The following is a 19282-nucleotide window of genomic DNA, read 5'->3' on the forward strand; positions in this document are numbered from 1 at the left end:
TGGGAAGTCCATGGTTATTAGATCAAGGCAAAGCCAGGTCTTATTCTGCATGTGCTACAACAGCGTTCTGTAAACACATGTTGATGTGACTGACTGGCCAGCAGATCTGTCTCCTGCTGAAAATGTATGGCCCATCACTATGGACTGTTGAGCAGCTGAAGTCTTGTATCAAGCGAGACTGGGCAAAAATTTTGCTTGCAAAACTTTAAAACTTAGCATCCTTAATTCCCAGATGATTAAAAGGTTTAATTAAAAGGAAAGGTGATTTGACACATGCCTCTGTCCCAACTTTTTTGGAGTGTGTTGTAGCCATCAAAATCTAAATTTGTTTATAATTACAAAATAAAGTCAAGTTGGCCAGTGAAAACATTGGAAATTTTTTCTTTGTACTTTAGTCAATTAAATAAAGGTTAAAGAGAATGAACAAATATTCTTGATTTCATGGCATTTCATGAAACGTCCCAACTTGGGGTTGAACTAGTAAAATAATAAAAGAATAATAAATAAAAATAAATATTATTATTGTTATAAATATTTGTATTCATATTAATGTATCTATTAGATTATTCTTTTTAATAAAAGCAATAAAACCATAATAATAATTTCCAATAATAATAATAATACTTTCCTATAATATTACTAATCATATATTTATATTGTGCAGTATACATTTATGTATTCTTCATTTTTTATTAATCATAATATTATATCATTTGAATTGTATTAAATAAAATAATAAATATTAGTGTTATATATTTTATATGTACAATTTATTATCTATATTTTGATCATATAATAATGAATATGCATATATTTATTTATCGATTAATTTATTGTTTTTAATAAAAGCAATAAAACCTTGTATTTAATCCAGTATTATTATTATTATTATTTATTTTGTGCAGGATGCATTTATTTATTTTTTATTTTTTATTAATAATAATGACATTTTAATTGTATTTAAAAAATAATACATATTATTATACACATATTTATATGTATAATGTATATACATAATGTATATACAAAATATTAGCACAGACCGAATAGGGAAAATTACTTATGTAAATTGTATATTTATTCATTCATTTATTATTTTTGCAGTTTAGCCAATTGCCAAACATAATCCTAGGTTATCTTGCTCCATGTTTTGCCTTGTTTATACATTGCCCTGGATTAGTTATTTTATCTGTGTAGTCAGGTTTGGACATTGCACACTGCATATTTGTTAAACCGTGGATTAACATTCTTATTTGCATATTCATAAGGTTAATAACATTAATTAGACTAATACAGCATGCCAACAAGAATGCAACCCGCTTTAATAATTACTCATCCGTCTGTGTAAATGTCACCAGCTTAATTTGCTCTGCTTGTCTTGAGAAATATACTACAAAAAAGTGTGTGCGCCATCATTTTGAACCATTTCCCTCAGATGCAAACTAAACATGAACGTTTCTGTATGAGGTACATTATGTTATAGTACTTCATGTTTTTTTATTGTGTACCTCTGGATACTGTATACCTTTGCAGGGCTTCATAATTCAGGATTAAATACAACCTAATTAAGAAAAAGAAATTCAATCCATTAACAAAGTAAGAATAGTGCTGAAATCTCTATTAGGAATGTTAAGTCTCACATTATGTTTCACACATCCTCAGTTCCTGGGGGCTCTGGAGTTGGCAGCCTTCATCGAGGGCTACTTCCTGAAGAACATGGTGCTCCTGATCGAGCTGGAGAACTTTAAGCAGCTACTGTATGAGGTTCCTGCAGAGAGCCCCGGTCCAAGCCCGTCCTACGACGTCCTCCATGACCTCGAGAGAACCCTGGCCCTGCGGATCCGCTCCATCCATCTCTCCACTTCCAAGGGCTCCATCGTCTGACACTTTGGCCAAACTCACACCAACCGCTCCATACAGCGCTTTCATCAAGAGCTCCATTAATTGTGTGCCAACCGGTTGGAGACATTTCAAACATCACCGCCATCATGAACCAGCACTGCCCCGACGGGATATACTGTAGAGAAGATCGAGAGATTGAGTGTCACTGCACAGGCTCACACCTCCACAACGTTGCAGAAACGTCAGCCTGCTGAACTCATACCATTCCAAGGGCTACGTTTATGTTGCGGAAACATTCTAACAACGTTATGACAGCATTATGACGCCCGACCAACGTTAGTGCCCAGGGAAACCATGGCTCCTGATGTCATTACTGCCTCAGCAATGCATGCAAATGGATGGGGTTCATTTTTAGGTGGAACTGTCTTGGAGAACGATTGTTATGCTGCCTGCCGAGGACAGTTTTACATTACTCTCCAATTGAAGTTATATTGTTAGCCTGCCTTCTGAACCTTACATTTGTGTAACATTCCCTCCAAGTAACACTAAACGCTAAACAAACGATGCATGTTAAGTTAGGTGATGCTGCCATCAAGTTTCCCAAGCCATTTGTGTTCAAGTTGGACAATAACATCCACTAGGTGTAGAGTTTTACAAAGATGTTTTGTATACTTAATACTCACATCCAACTACGACTTTTGGTATTTGTGTCACTGAACAATAAGAATGCTAGCTGTTTAAATCCTAGCACTTGTGTTTAACGCTTTGCGTTTCTAAGGAATACCTTCAGCCATTTGTAGACTGATCCAACACAAATTATTCAACCAATGTTAGACTAAACTTGTTGCTTTTAGTTTATACGTCTCACCGAAAGTTCATTGTGTCCACCAGCGCATTAGGCCTGAGCTATTTGTTTCAACCCACACATTTTAAAGACCCTCTAATCTACCACGGTGCTTAGTACACTTAAAACTGAGCAGTTCATCCTTGCCTTGAGGTCACATAACCAACGATCTGTGTCAAATAATCTGCATGGATCCTCCGCAGCCTGTCTGGAGCTTCTGTAAAATACAAAAAAGCTCATTTTCCTTTTGGTGGATGCAGATTTACTAGCGACCCTTTGTGCGGGACTCTACTGTCTTCGTTGCTTGCGAGTCTGTCGAAATCATGCGTTATGAAAGATGCCATTGCACTGGTCGCCACCTTCGTGACCCAATGTACATATTCCCAGTCCTCACCTGCTACACTGCTTTTGTTCAATGTGAAAAATGTGAAGCCAACTCCAAACAAGTTGTTTTAAGTGAGTATGTTCCGGTTTTCCTGTGTTTGTCTGTAATCCTTCAGGATGTTGGCAAGTTCGAAACTGTACTGGACGTATGGTGTTACCAGCAGAAGATTTTGTTGGCCAGGCTGAACCCAAAGTAACAGATTTAGAAATATATAAAGCATTTCATCCAAAGATTATCCAGAAATGACATCAGAATTTCAACCAAATACTCCCATTTATTGGCACACATGAGATATGAATATTGGATAATATACGATTATAAAGGTACACATGCTGGTAGTGCTGTCCAAGAGTCCTGGTTTGTTTAGAGATGTGTTGTATGATTTATATTTCATGTACAGTAATCGAATAACTTGGTTATGAACATCCTCATGTAACATGAAAAGTTGGATTATTGCTAAATTTGCCAATTAAAATACATATAGATTATTGATATGTAGCTGACTATGGAATAACAATGTCATGATGCAAATAATTTTAAACTGTGAAGATACATTTATTTTAAAGAAACTTAGCATAGTTACTTTATTTTCTTACGAAGTACATTTATTGTGAAATCCCTGTCTGCTATTTTGTGTAACAGAGATAAGTCATAATGTAACTGTATCTATGTCCTTGCATTTGCAAAATGCCATTGCTTTGATAAACTAGCACAAAAACTGACATGGATAAATCATGTTTATGTAATTTTGAAGATCGGACCTGATAATTTGCAATGTCTTCAGTAAACCCCACCATTTGTGTTCGCAAAACTGGATTTGTAAAAGCAATACTTGGCTCAAATATGTCCATGCAAGGTTAGATTTCTCATCTGACCTATTACTTGTGCTTAGCATGGATGCTTCTCCATGTAGCCAGATGTAAAGCAGAGGTCAATGTCATGAAGTGTTTGTAAAAGCTGTACACCTCACATAAAAAAGACTTGCTCTGTGTTTCTTGGCTTCAGCTTTTTTCTGCTTCAAGGCTGTTAAACATGCTTTAACTCTCCACTAATGCACACCTTTTGACATGTTTATTCGACAAAAACCTGCATGCTTTGGCTGAATCAGAGTCGAACAGAATTTGTTTGCTATTATCATTTCACTTGATTAAAACATTGTACATTGTACGAAAGATATATAGAGAAATATATATAGAACTTGGTGTAAATATAAGGGACGTGGTTGAGTTTAACAATCGAAAAAACAAGAATGTTACACTTGCGCAGCAGTACAGTTGTTCAATGACATGCATTTTGTGTACAGTCAATAGAAATGACCACGATTGACCACTGTGTTGGGTCGTCATTAAATTTCTGTGACAAACTGTTGAGTCTTGATTGATTAACTTAAGTGTGTTCAGTAGAGCTTTTGGATGAGTGTGGATGAAATTGTATGCCTTCCTCAACATGTAAAGAGGGTTGGTTAGATAGAGATCAAGTTGGTAAGTCGTTTTTGTAGGAGAAACTGGTGTCTCTTGAGTTTACAGGTTAAATGCCCAAATGGAAACAAATAGAAAATGTTCATGTTATTTAGTTCTGTCAGGACCCCTATCGTCAAAGATGATTGACAATTAGCATACAGTTTGGATTGGCGGTATGGTTCTGTTCTGGGCAAGAACTCCCTGTGCATCCATGCAGCCCCCCCCGCACGTTAAACGGAACAGAACCAACATAAATGTATTGCAGATATTGTTAAAGTTCAATCATTTTATGTACATATTTTAGAATTAGTCTGATTCAAGGAGAATCAGAAGGCTGAATCCCGACTGACAGAGGAGGAGTTGTAATTAGCTATTGAGCAATGCGAAAACTGCTGATAATACTGAGGGACCTTATATATGAATGCTTGGATAGGTGTCGTATTCCCATAGGTTGATGGGGATCAGCTGAGAGTCAGCTGATGCGAGCTTGACTAACGACCTGCCAGAACTAACGCTACGCTTGATATTGTTTCCAGGAATAATTAAACTTGCTAAATGGCACCACCTACTGGAGAACTTGGTATACATCAATTTATTAAAGCTAATGATAGCATTAATGTATTAATTAAACAAAAGAGTTGCTGTATTCTAGTTCTATATTACACATTGTACATTATACATTCATTATTTACATGACAATGACTTATTCACATAGAAAAGTCTCATTTAAATATCACGGTGAATTTGGGGGGATCAGAAACATTTGGATTTAAACTAGGGCTGTCAATTCGATAAATCGCAATTAATCGCATCCAAAATAAATGTTTGTGTTTACATAATATATGTGTGTATATACATGTATATATAAATAGCCTACACATAGGCCTACATGCATGTATATATTTATGAAATGCTTACATGTATATATAATCATATTTATGTATGATTATAGGCCTATTATATATAAATAGAAATATATTAAATATATTTCTTAAATATACATGTGTATATATATATATATATATATATATATATAGGCCTACATATACAGTACACACACATAGGTTATATTATGTAAACATAAACCTTTATTTTGGTTGCGATTAATCGATTTGACAGCCCTAATTTAAACTACAGAATCCAATCTCTAATTTTTTTTTGGAAGGTAGCAACAAGAATTAAATTAAGAGAGTTTAATCAAGCATACGTTTTACTTTGATCCGAGTAGTTTTAAAGACGAGATTAAACTTGGTAATCAATACAGCCTGCACCTGATATTTGTTTTGGTTAATTGCCCACTGTGTATTTAAGTGTTCCTGGACCCCCAGAACCACACTGATTGTCTGGACCCCCAGAAGCACTGATTCAGTGAGAGTTAGCCTACATCACATCACAACTGTTGAGAAATATTTCGAAAGTTCAATGGTTCTTCTAAAGTTTTGTTTTACTACGGAGCCCCGCACATGACATGCAAGAGAAAAAAAAAGAAAGAAAAAAATCGTGGGCACGATTTAATAATTCGTTACCTCGATTTACTAGATCGTTGTTTTACTATTTTCTTTGGGTTTATTTTTCTCCGGTATTATTTACAGTCAGTATTAGAACAACAAATATCAAATAAAAATTTGAAATGTTCAAATAAATTTTATTGTTACCATCGAGCGGATTCAGTGAGAGTTAGCCTACATCACATCACAACTGTTGAGAAATGTTTCGAAAGTTCAATGGTTCTTCTAAAGTTTTGTTTTACTACGGAGCCCCGCACATGACATGCAAGAGAAAAAAAAAGAAAGAAAAAAATCGTGGGCACGATTTAATAATTCGTTACCTCGATTTACTAGATCGTTGTTTTACTATTTTCTTTGGGTTTATTTTTCTCCGGTATTATTTACAGTCAGTATTAGAACAACAAATATCAAATAAAAATTTGAAATGTTCAAATAAATTTTATTGTTACCATCGAGCGATGGTGCTTTTGAAATACTGCTTCATGAAGCTTCGAAACATTTGCGAATCAATTGTTTCGAACTAGTGATTCGTAGCGCCTATCAAATTGCAAGAGTCAGTCACGTGATTTCAGTAAACAATATACAGTCATGGTCAAAACTTTTGGCTATGACTGTACGCTTCGTTTAGTCATAAATAAATGTTTGACATTTTTAAAGGTTCGCCGCTAGATGGCGATCTTTCTATGTTCTGAGATCACAACCATTTTGACACTGGTACGCGGTTTCAGTTTTTTTGCATTTGTAGACATTTTAATGACACGTGTATAAAAAGGGAAGAGTTGTAGTTAAAACAAACCCTACACATTAATTAAATAACCACTGATCTATAATAGAGAACAATGCAGTTGTTGATAGTACAAATTTAAAATGTCATAACGGTCATAACTTTACATCGCCACATAAAACTTGGGTTAGGTAATGATCTAGTTTGAATTTAAACCATTTTAAAAAGCAGTCTATTTATTTTTTCTGGAGTAATATTTAATTAGGATATCTTTATTTGTGTACTTGTGGCCGTCCGGTGGTCAGAGATGAATAGCACCAACTATTTATGAACTATATCATTCATGCTTCTCATAATTTACCTTTGGCTGCATTATAATGATTTCTTTATTTGGAATATTATCAAGGATTATGTGGATATGTTCGTAGAATTTAATTTATTACTTAAACAGGCTACATTAAAAAGTAAGTACGTTCGTACATTTACTCAAGTGAAATTTAATCCTTTTCTGGAATAATATTTAGATATACATCTCTGAAACTATACGTGTCTTTGTTGAAAGCTGTTCCTGCTGGTTTGTGTTATTAACCTGTGATACTACTTTTGACTACTACTACTCTTTTTTAATATATATATTATATATATTGAATGTGAAATTAAAATGTCTACATTATTAAACTGATCTGAGATCAGGTGAAAACCAAAGGCACTGGTTCAAGCTGAGATCTCTGAGATATCTTGAATCATTGAAATTTCAAAAGGTTTCGAACAGTTATGATGTAACGAAGCCTCGTTTACTGATGATTCAAATCAAACGATTCACAAAGGATTCTAATCTTTACGTAACGACGTCACCAGCACTTAGCCCCTCCCTCTCCAGGAAGTGACTTAACTTAGTAAAGTTATTCGTAGTCTGTAGTCTTCGTTGCTTGATAGTGTCTCAGTAAACACAACAGGAGAAAATGTCCTTCATCTTTAACGTGAGTATCTATATATTAAATAAGTGCTTGCAGAACGTCGTTTTTCCACGTATAGTTTTTTTTTGCAGCATGCAACTGTATATTGACAACATAGCATACTGTAATCTTATGTATACAACTGTTTCAAATGCTATTTCATCGCTTGAAAGGATGTTTACGGTTTGTTGACAGTCTTACACCCATCACCGTTTGTTTTTAGCCTTTGTGCAGCACAGCACACGCCCGTTATAATTTTGCACACGAACCTGTTTGGTACATTACTGCATGTTTAGAAAATACCGTTTTATTTTACTTTCCGTAGCTCATCTCTGGGAGCTTACAATTTGTGTTTGATCTGATCCGGAGGCTCTTTGGCATAAAAAGAAGACCTGCCATTACCCTTGAAGACCCTGATGTGAAGTATCCATTACGTCTTGTGGACAAAGAGGTGAGGATCATTTAAAATGTCATGGTTTAGCTGTTAAATACATGTATTATAAATCGGTTTCATTCAGCTAATTTAATTCTAATTTCTAACTCTTTCAAGATTATTAGTCATGACACAAGAAAGTTTCGCTTTGCTTTAAAATCACCGGATCATGTTCTTGGACTTCCTATTGGTGAGTGCAGTATATACACTATCACTGTGCATTTGACGGTTTATGTGCTAACTTTAATGTTTATGCGTTGCATATGCAGGACAACACATTTACCTGTCTGCCAGAATTGATGGCAACCTTGTGGTGAGGCCTTACACCCCTGTGTCTAGTGATGATGACAAGGGCTTTGTTGATCTGGTTGTGAAGGTATAACGTACAACTGTAAAACAAAACTTTTTACGTTTAAAAATGCCTTTTGTTTTTTCAAGTTTAAACACTTTGTTGTCTCATTTATTTCAGATATACTACAAAAATGTCCATCCTAAGTTTCCTGAGGGTGGGAAGATGTCCCAATACTTGGAGAGCCTTCGTATTGGTGACACAATTGATTTCAGGGGGCCAAGTGGACTGTTGGTTTACAAAGGCAGAGGTTTGTAATTTTGAAATCCACCATGAGTCAGGGAGAAGCTATGAAACCACTGCTGCAAGGGAAAGGAAAAAATGATTACACTGGAAGCATAAAAATATAATGCGACTGTCATACACATTATAACATTAATTTCAAGATGATAGACACCTCGTGACTTACAGGATCACCTTTTCTACAGGATCATTTGCAATCAGGCCTGATAAGAAATCAGACCCTGTGATTAAAACTGCAAAACATGTTGGCATGATTGCTGGAGGAACAGGTAAGCACATGATTATTATTTTTTTTTTGTAAGGATTTTCTTGTGAGCTCATCTTTATTTTTTTTTAGGCATTACACCTATGCTCCAGATAATCCAAGCAATCATGAAAGATCCAAAGGATGAGACCGTGTGTTACTTACTTTTTGCAAACCAGGTTAGCAAAATACTAATTATGAACAAAAATATCATTTTATGATAAAAGTGCAATTACGCACAGAAATACCAATGTGTTTGTTGTTATAGAAAGTATTCAAAACTAATAATTATTCCCACTCACTACTCTTTTTGTCTTCTCCAACAGACAGAAAAAGACATTCTCCTACGTCCTGAGTTAGAAGAGATCATGGCCAATCACCTGACACGTTTTAAGCTGTGGTTCACTGTTGACAGGGCTCCAGATGGTAAGAATATCATGTTTTTACAGATGCTGTTTAGCCAAATCAACAACCTCAGATTAAGTGACTTAATCAAGATCAACTAGACATTAATAATCAGGCAGAAGCTGACAAGCTGAAATAATCAACTTCATGCGTTAGGTTGGAAGTACAGCCAAGGCTTCATCAATGAGGACATGGTGAAGAACCACCTTCCTCCACCCGCAGATGGCACACTCATCCTCATGTGCGGACCTCCTCCCATGATTCAGTTCGCCTGCAACCCCAGCCTGGACAAGGTGGGCCATTCCAATGACAGGCGCTTCACCTTCTAGAAGGACATCGCCTGAAACCAAACAGTTAAAAAGTCAAAATTATAACCATGCTACCACCTGCCAGATGCAGATATATTACGCATGCACGCTAACTGAAAAGAATCTATAATAATGCCTTTACCTTTCACTTTATATCAAAATGTACCAAACAAATTTTTCCTGAGAAACCTCTGCATGCAAGATGTACCTGCCAATCAAGTCATTTGTTGGAAATCTTATGTTTTGTGTGTTCTATGCCTTAAATGCAAACAAAAAGCAGATGCCAGCTGATATTGGAATGGAGTCATTTAACACGTCAAGATTTTTTCACTTGAATTTTGCTTAATTTATGCATCTTTTAAACCGCAACAGATATTGGTGATGGATAATACTTTACAATAATAGTGTCCATGTTACACATAATTTTTGCATTCACAGAAACAATAAGCTGTTCATCTAAGTACGTACAAGGTTCATGTACATTAGTTGTACGTTATACATATTAATGTAATCCTTCTGTATATGGATGCTGAAATGGGACCTGTTGTTGCTCAGTGTATACTGTTCATTTGTCTAGATCTGCATTGATTCTGGTCCAGTACTGCATATTAGTTTGTCTCTCTCACCTGATTCAACGCTGCATAAGTTGCATGAACTCAACTGAGTGTGTCAGATTAGAGAGAAAACAAAAACTGCAGGACCAGGATTAAGAAGAACCAGAAAGCTGTCATTGTTATAAGTAGCCAAGACAAAACAAATTAACCAACAAATCAAGAGGTAATCAAGCAATTTTCAATCAGTTCATTATTAAGTGCCTTTCTGTAAACCTTTTATGTTGCATTGTTGATTTGATTCAGTTCTAAGTGCATGATTCCATATAGTAAATGCTGTATTTAAAGAGTAAAAACAAATGGTTTATGACCTGTTTGCAGCCAAAAAAAGCATTACTGCAATAATTTTGCATTGACCAATAAAAGGTATATTCTTTGATTTTGTAGAAGTTAATGTCAAAATGCACTCTAAAATCATTAAAAATGCCCAAAGATCAGCCTCCAATAAAGGCAAAGGAATGCTTATTTAATACTTATTTCCCAATCCATCAACAAACTAATGGTACAGGCAGTTCTGTTGATGTTTGCGTTGGCCGGTCTGAATGTCTCACTTGTTTCGTTACTGAACGAATCAGTGTTTCGAACGAATCGACTCTAATGACTCGTTCATAAACACAATCATTTGTCGCCACCTGCGGTGGTAACAATGTAACGCGTAGAATAAGTTTCATGAAATTATCTACCACTAACACACGCAAACACAAAGAAGTGTCCCGGCGACTCAGCTATTAAATATAAGTGTGCTTGTGAAATATTTTGCATTTATGGAAACAGTAAATATGTTTCGGTGCATTCCCAATATCGCGGCATAGAGCTTCTACCAAAAGATATACAGGTACTGCACCTTTTCATATATTAATGCAGATACACTTACTGTCCACAAAAGGGAGCTGATACACTGATCTGATCTCATGCATGTGCCTTTATATTAATCAGTAAAAAGCCAGTAGACACAATTTATAAGTTTAGTCGTTAATCCAGTCATTAGTTTATAGATTATAGATGTCAACAGGCATTTTGACACACACTTTAACCATTTAAACCAATTGTTCCTAAACTATTCAAGCTTTACTATAAATGCTGCTTGAATCTGCAACAACAGACATAAACAACATCATTAAATCATTAACTGAACAAACACGGCACACATTTTAAATAACTACAGACAAATAAACATCTACTTAAACAGATAAATCCATACAAAAGAAGAAGATCGTCCTGTATTTTAAGTGTGTTTGAATTGTGAGCACGTGCCTTTTGAGTTCAAAGCCTTTTATGTTTCTTACCGGATCAGATGAGAGCAAATATGGTTCATTTACCGAATCTGATGAATTCACGTTGGTCGGGATTCTGAGAAAATGATTTATGATATATAAATGATAGATTTGTTTTCAAATATATGAAATTCAGATCTCAGCCGTCTCACCTACAACCTGCCACCTCCACAGTTCGTCCTTTGATTAATTAATGCTCATATTCAATAATTGTCCACAAGGGGGCGCTTTTTTATTTATTTATTGTTTACCTGACCTTAACACATTTAACTTTATAAATTGATTCTTGAGTATGTAAATGTTAAAGGCGTCATATGATGCGATTTCAATTTTTCCTTTCTCTTTGGAGTGTTACAAGCTCTTGGTGCATAAAGAAGATCTGTAAAGTTGCAAAGACTAAAGTCTCAAATCCAAAGAGATATTCTTTATAAAAGTTAAGAGTCGGCCACACCTACCTAAAACGGCTCGTTCTAACACGCCTCCATATATCTACCTCACTATGTGGGAAGATTTGCATAACGCTGCCCAAATCTAGACCCGAGTTTCCCATCCGCTCCACTAGGCGGCAGAAGCGCGCTTCACTTTCATCCAGATTGACAACTTGAAGCTGCCGAACAGAAGAACCTGCAGATGAAATACGGCCCATATCCACGTGAGTCACAGAAACACCACATAAATAAATAACTAGTTGCCACCTGCGGTTCTGTTCACACAACACAGGTCCGTAAGATATTATGGAGTTAGTCGGATAATAAAATGTGGTTTCACGCTCGTTAATATGTAAAAGTGGCATCACCTCAACTTAAAGCAAAGATGCAATGTAAAAGACCACAGGCGGAGAGAAAACATGTTGTATTAACTTTCCAAAGTAAACACACAACTGAAAAACAGTTTATCCACTTTTAATCCACTTTGATTCTAAGAAACAAATTTAGTCACTCAAAACGATGCAAAGTGGGTGTGTTTATGCGCTGTCGAACATTGTGATTGACTGACGAATCTGACCAATAAGAGTGGAGAACTGAAACGCGTCTTGTGACGGATTGGTCGTTTTACCTAAAGGGCGTGACATACTTTTTAACCAATAGCAACGTGTAAAAGAGGAAGAAGGGCGTGTCCGTTTTACAGATCGCAGTCAGGCTGCTCCAAAAATGATAGTTGATTTCATTTTGTAATATTAAGGAATTTAGTTATAAACTATTCTTAAAAAGAGTACCTTATCATAATGTTTTGGTAGTGCTGGTAATGTCCTTTTCATGAAATCATAAAAAGGTAAAAACACAAAAAGGTAAAAAAAAAAAAATATATATATATATATGTATATATATATATATATATATATATATATTATATATATCAAAAGAAAAAATATTAAATATAAAATTACTTCTTGCATGCTAGTTACACCTCATTGACTTTGATTTTGTGGACGTTTTTTTTTTATATTAATAAAAATGTAAAACAAATTGCTTCACTGCTACTTACAAATATTTTTAAAAAGCAAATGAAAAATATTATGCCAAATTACAACCCCTTTCAAATTTTTTTCAAGAATTTCACTCTTTTTTTATTAGTAACACCACCTAAACACCTTTTCATACTTTAAGCACTACAGAAACAAATACTGTTAGTATAAAGAAGTGTATTCAATGTATGTATTGTCTATATAAGTAACTTTCTATTTACAGACCAAAAAAATAAATAAATTAATTAAAATAATTAGCATCACGTCTTGCATGTGAACTACATGCAAATAATTTTGGACTAAACACATCTAATCAACAATTCCCACAGCAGTTTCTCACACTGATTTTCCACACCACCTGCTTGACAGTAATTTGGAGCATTGTCTCATTGTTTGTTATTTAATCTTGTTCTGTTGTGCTGTAGATCTGGGTTTCTTTGACTCTTTAACTGTGCCATTGCCCTCAACTTCCTGGCCTTTGTTTTTTTAGACAATCAGGTAAGATGAAAGATAAGCAGTCACCACCAGTGTTTTTAAATCTCAGTCTATGAAATATATAGTGTCTTTTAGGGCTGGACGATATGGCCAAAATTGATATCACGATATATTTCTTAATTTCGGTCGATACGATATAATTCCGATATCGATATGAACACTATTTATCTGAAATAGAAATCTTTTGTAACATTATAAATGCCTTTATCATCACTTTTGATCAATTTATCGCGATACATATTGATATTGAATTATTGTCCAGCCCTAATGTCTTTCTATTCATATTCTATTAACAATTTGGCAGAAACTGGTGGAATGGGCATAATTTACAAAATACCAGCCATCAGTGTGAAAGCCTCAGTGGTGCTAGTGACTAAACACATGTTCTTGGGGGAAAGGCTTTGATAGAGAAAAGGGTGCAAATCCAACCTAGACATTTACAAAATGTAAATTATGAGTGTTTGTGAAACTGAAACATTATGGATACAATATTGTGTAATTTCTTAGTTTAATTATGTCTTTCCCTTACAGAATAGAGATGTGTGTGTTTAGTCCAAAATTATTTGCATGTAGTTCACATGCAAGACATAATGCTAATATTTTTTTTTTCTGTAAATAGAAAGCTGCTCATAGACATCTGCACATGGACAGGTAAGGCTTATTATGTTTTGTTGTGTACTAAACATGTAGGTTACCATCATTTTCTTTTTGGAGGGTGACTCCTCTGGAAAGCAAATGATGGTAACCTAAACGGGTGGGGAAGGGACGGAGGGTGAAAAATTTTAGACAGCTTTTAAAAAAAATATATGTTTTTCAGTCTGTCAAGAAGTATAACCCCTGCTAGACATCGTGCCGGTGTTCGGGGGGGGGGACTCGAATCATCCCCACTCCTTCATTCACCCAACACTCACTCATATCGCAGAGATCTGGCTGGGATTGAACCAGCAACCTCTGAACCGTGAGGCAGTGCTCTAACCTGTGAGCCACAGATCTCTTGTCTAAACATGTGAAGGAACTTATATTTCACTATTCACCTGCATGTGATTTTACAATAAATCAGTCAGTTGTCTGAACACACTGAGGTGGGATTTGAACCCATGCCTCAATCACAGCCTTACCATCTGAAAACATGAGCTTAACCACTAACCCACTGTGGCTTTTACATTTTGTGCTTGGCTTTTGTGGCACTTTGTTGGATGTAACGACGACGATTTAAAGTGAGCAATAGTGAGATTTGAACTCTGGTCTCCTAGATGAAAGAGCAATGCATTATTCACTGAACCTGTTGAGTTGAAGTGAGATTTGTATGATGTTATGAAGAACTGTAATTTGCAGGGTTTGAACCAAGACGCTCACATTTGAAGGCAAGTGATTATCCTCAGCACCACAGAGTTTGTGACAACAGGTTTTACTGAGAACTTTGTTTTATATGATGGAAAGCAACTAACACATTAATTGACTACCCACTGAGGAAGTAACTCCACACATGCAGTGCTTTTCTCTTGCACAAACCATTGAAGTACTTACTCTTTGCACTCAAGTCGTTATTTACTTTAATAGCCAAGTATTTCAGTTTTGATGTGTCATTATTTCTTCTGATATGTTGTAGCAGTGCTCCGCTGCCAGTTTTATGTTATGTTATGATTTATGTTATGATGAATTTCATGTGTTGTTTTTAATGTGTCTCCACGCGGACACTGAAGCACAAACACGCATAGATTTGTTGATGTGTGTTTATTTTAACCTAAAATCTTGTTTAAATAGGCCACTTGCTATTTGACAACTAAGTATGTATTAATGTAGTTGTTCACATGCCTATGTATTTATGTACTATATATATATACTAACTTTTAAATGTTGATGGTTTAGATGTACTATATAAAGTAATGTCTGTTTATTTCTATCTTTCCTCTACAGAGTAAGGGATGTGTTTGAACAGAAGCAGAGCTCTGGGACGTGTGGACAGACTTTCACTGTAATGATGGACATCCGCTCATGGACAGGTAAGGCTTATAACTTGTGTTTGTGTTTTGTTGTGTACTAAACATGTAGGTTACCATCATTTTCTTTTTGGAGGGTGACTCCTCTGGAAAGCAAATGATGGTAACCTAAACAGGTGGGGAAGGGATGGCGGTTCAACATTTTTATACAGCTTTAAAAAAAAATTCTGTCAAGAAGTATAACCCCTGCTGGACATCGTGCCGGGGCTCGGGGGGGACCCGAATCATCCCCACTCCTTCATTCACACAACACTCACTCATATCACAGAGATCTGGCTGGGATTGAACCAGCAACCTCTGAACCGTGAGGCAGCACTCTAACCTGTGAGCCACAGATCTCTTGTCTAAACATGTGAAGGAACTTATATTTCACCATTCGCCTGTGACATAAACCAGTTAATGTTTTAACATGCTGAGGTGGTATTTGAACCCACACCTTTATCGTAAGCTTGTCCACAACCAATGTGTTTAACCACTGGAGCCATCATGGCTTTCGCAGTGAGTGCTGTTGTTTGGGAAACTTTGTTGGATTTAATGACAGCAATTTAATATAAGCAATAGTGGTATTTGAACTTCGGTCTCCAAGATGAACATCCCAAGCTCTATCCACTGAGCTACTGGAGTTGTTGTTGTGTCTTTTGGACAGGGTTTTATTGAGAACTTTGTTTTAAATAATGATTAACACACAAGTGTGGGATTTGAACCCAGACTTCTGTGTATGGGAAGTAAACGCTCAACCACTAAGCCACAGAGCTTGGGGTGTTTGTTGTAGGGGTCATTTAGATGTTATGTTTAGCTACAACATTAATTAAAGCTGCAATTTAACACAGTAGTGAGATTCGAACTCAGGCCTCCAAGATTAAAAAACGAAATGCTTTACCTCCTGAGCCACTGAGTTTATAAGTTGGATTTCAACTGTGTTTGGACCGTGATATTCTTGAGAACTTTGTGTCATATGACGAAAACTATAACCCACAGAATTTGAGCTGAGACTTTCACATTTTAAGGCAAACGATTAACCTCTGTGCCACAGAATTTGTGATGAGGTTTGGTTTGTTTCTAGGTCTTGTAAAGTTACATTGTTAAAACAGAAAAGAGATTATTGCATTTGTTAGATTTGAACATGCCTCTGTTGTAGTTTTGTTGTTCAAAGACCTGCATTTAAACACCACACCATTTTTATTTTTGTTGTAGTGGGAGCACATGTATAAGTGGGAGCACATCAAAAAATTTCAGCACATGTAAAAACACAAGACTCAATCCACTGAGCTTGAATAACTCATTTTTGTCACATAGATATATTAAGAAAAATGGAATTTGAACACATCAACTGTGTAAATGTATTTATTTTTATGGGGCATTTTGCTTTCGTCTCCGTGAGCCAACAGCTCTTTTATGTGTAATAGAGTTACCACAGCTAACCATTAAAAAAATTCTTTACGATTAAATTTATTTTGGCTAAAAACAATTCATTATCCAAAGGATTCATCAATGCTTATCTCTGCTCAATCAACTCATTCTGAGCTTAAGCCTCATAGCAGGACTAGAAAGATGTCAAGTTCTCTGTGTTTGATATGAGATTTTGCAGGGGAATATGCTGATATCAAATCTGTTTGATGAGTATGAGTGAAATATTGTACCAAATAAACTGTTGTGGGTGGGGGGGGGGAAATCCAATCGATTTATTAACTAATATCTGTCAAATGTCAGTCTTGTGTTTTTAACACAGTAGTGAGATTCGAACTCAGGCCTCCAAGATTAAAGGAAATCCAATCGATTTATTAACTAATATCTGTCAAATGTCAGTCTTGTGTTTAAATGCATGAAACTGATAACACAAACACATCTTGTAAACAACATCATTTGTTTATTGAAATCAAGTTTTATATGAATTAGAAACATAGAACCCAATAAACCTGCCTGTAAATTTCTAGTAATCCTAAAGATCTTGATTAGCTGTTTCAGGTGTTTTTAATCAGGTTGGAGCTAAACTCAGGAAAGTTGGCTCACCAGGAGCAGGATTAGACATAACTGCCTTTTCCTCCCGCTGCTGTTTTAATGTATTAATGCACACACTTATTGTCCACAAGAGGGATCTGATCTCATGCATGTGCCTGTTAATCAGTAAAAAAGCTTCCATTAGACACAATATTAATGTTACGTTGTTTTATCAGTCAGCAGTTCATAGATTACAGATGTTAACAGTCATTTTTATTTTAATGATCATTTATCAAAATAACCAATACATGATCTGTGATCAATCAGTCCATGGTTTAACATGGATTAAAATGTGATATCTGTCTCTGTAGGTCTGTAGAAGCCAAAGTCTCACTCCTCCAGCTATAACCTCTTGATCATCCAGAACTTCAGATAGAGACTCGGAGCTTCACATCCTCTTCATCATCCTTACTAAGAGCTTCCTGTGGGGGAAACGTGAAATGAGAGAAACATATTTCAGATGCTGCTGTATTTTAAGCAAAAGGGTTTTTATGGAGTCTGGAATCACATGATACAGACCATATAAATTAAATAAATATTTATCTATTGGTTATAAGAATCTGCGTTTAACTTATCTTTGGAAATAAAAGCATGTGTCTGTTTATTTTCTGCAAAATAAATGGCTATTGTAAATGAAAAATATCATGTATGGTTTTTAAGAAGCACCATCTTTCAAGCACACATTATATTTAATCTATTGTTTCACCTGCTCAAACTCACTGTCCAGATGCTTCTCAGGGGGAGATGGTGAATCTGATCTCTTATTATAAATGTGAATAAAAAGTCGCCATTAGACACTATTACAGACATGATATCAGTCATTAGCTTATAGATTAAATATGTCAACAGACATTTTGATACAGGCTTTAAAATAATTTGTCCAAATCTGCCGTCGTCCAATCAAGCTTTATTATAAAAGCTACTTGAGTTTGTAAACAACGACACACAAGCACATTAAAATAATTGTTTAACTGTGAACACACATGATACACATTCATTTAACTAAATCAAAACGAATACACATCAACTTTACCAAACTAAGAGTCTCGGCAATCTTTGTTCTGTATTTTATGTGTGTTTACACTTTGACCATGTGCTTTTGAGTTCAGCACAACATTTCATCTGTCTTACCCCATCAGTTGAGAGCTGATCTGGTTCGTTTATCTAAACTGGTAGAATCATGTTACTCTGCTGACCGAGACCATGACAAAATCATAGTTGAGAATCTTTGTTCTGTATTTTATGTGTTTACACTTTGACCATGTGCTTTTGAGTTCAGCACAACATTTCATCTGTCTTACCCCATCAGTTGAGAGCTGATCTGGTTCGTTTATCTAAACTGGTAGAATCATGTTACTCTGCTGACCGAGACCATGACAAAATCATAGTTTTTGCTGTAAAATAAATGAAGTTTAAATCTCAGAGCTCGTCTTCGACTAAAACTAGAAACGAGTGTAAATTTCCATCCGCTCCACTGGGCGGCGAAAGCTGCTTCACGGTCAGTTTGACAGCTTCGGATGATTCGGTTGAAACAACACGTGCAGACAGTTTTAAACAACACAGCTTCTGCAGATGACAGCTCAGTGACAATATGTGTAAAAGTGCGATAAAGTGCAGGAAATTGTAATTTTTGTGTGAGCTATTCCTTAAAGAGGTCTGCTCAGCTGTGTGCCAGTCTGAGGGTTATACTGACGTGATTTAGTTCGCAACAACACCAGGATCTGGAATATGAAAAAAA

General features: G+C 35.6%; 2 protein-coding genes and 2 long non-coding RNA genes across 6 annotated transcripts in view; 2 read left to right on the forward strand and 2 right to left on the reverse strand.

The window, feature by feature from the left end:
- Positions 1–4345, forward strand: part of LOC107694300 (ankyrin repeat and BTB/POZ domain-containing protein BTBD11-A) — a 142288-nt gene extending 137943 nt beyond the window's left edge. For both annotated transcript variants that reach the window (XM_016493964.1, XM_016493965.1), the window contains one exon: positions 1663–4345. In XM_016493964.1, the coding sequence (XP_016349450.1) occupies positions 1663–1884 (222 nt within the window). In that variant the 3' untranslated portion in view covers positions 1885–4345. The remainder of the gene's footprint in view (positions 1–1662) is intronic.
- Positions 4346–7633: 3288 nt separating this feature from the next.
- Positions 7634–10691, forward strand: LOC107694301 (NADH-cytochrome b5 reductase 3-like). The gene is made up of 9 exons (XM_016493966.1): positions 7634–7743; positions 8045–8170; positions 8270–8342; positions 8422–8528; positions 8622–8751; positions 8930–9013; positions 9082–9167; positions 9315–9414; positions 9550–10691. Exons 1-9 carry the CDS (start codon positions 7726–7728, stop codon positions 9720–9722), a joined length of 897 nt encoding a protein of 298 aa, XP_016349452.1. The 5' UTR covers positions 7634–7725; the 3' UTR covers positions 9723–10691.
- LOC107694303 (uncharacterized) lies at positions 9654–11818 on the reverse strand. The gene is made up of 3 exons (XR_001634850.1): positions 11739–11818; positions 11599–11662; positions 9654–9733 (listed from the first exon to the last, which is right to left on the reverse strand). It is a non-coding gene; the product is annotated as an uncharacterized LOC107694303 (long non-coding RNA).
- A 5558-nt stretch (positions 11819–17376) lies between these two features.
- LOC107694302 (uncharacterized) lies at positions 17377–19052 on the reverse strand. Of its 2 annotated transcripts, none has more exons than XR_001634849.1 (3): positions 18846–19052; positions 18251–18304; positions 17377–17966 (listed from the first exon to the last, which is right to left on the reverse strand). It is a non-coding gene; the product is annotated as an uncharacterized LOC107694302 (long non-coding RNA). The 2 variants fall into 2 exon arrangements; XR_001634848.1 differs by lacking the exon at positions 18846–19052 and adding an exon at positions 18676–18754.
- Between the last annotated feature and the right edge of the window lie 230 nt (positions 19053–19282).

This window comes from Sinocyclocheilus anshuiensis, unplaced genomic scaffold (genome assembly GCF_001515605.1).
Source record: "Sinocyclocheilus anshuiensis isolate Anshui unplaced genomic scaffold, SAMN03320099.WGS_v1.1 scaffold1316, whole genome shotgun sequence".
In the NCBI taxonomy this organism is placed as follows: Eukaryota; Metazoa; Chordata; class Actinopteri; order Cypriniformes; family Cyprinidae; genus Sinocyclocheilus; species Sinocyclocheilus anshuiensis.

Excerpts from the sequence above, each read along its gene's own strand:
- LOC107694301 (XM_016493966.1), top strand. Across the intron at positions 8,343-8,421 it reads TGTTCTTGGACTTCCTATTG|GACAACACATTTACCTGTCT; the intron begins GTGAGTGCAGTA and ends TTGCATATGCAG. Across the intron at positions 9,168-9,314 it reads ACTTACTTTTTGCAAACCAG|ACAGAAAAAGACATTCTCCT; the intron begins GTTAGCAAAATA and ends CTTCTCCAACAG.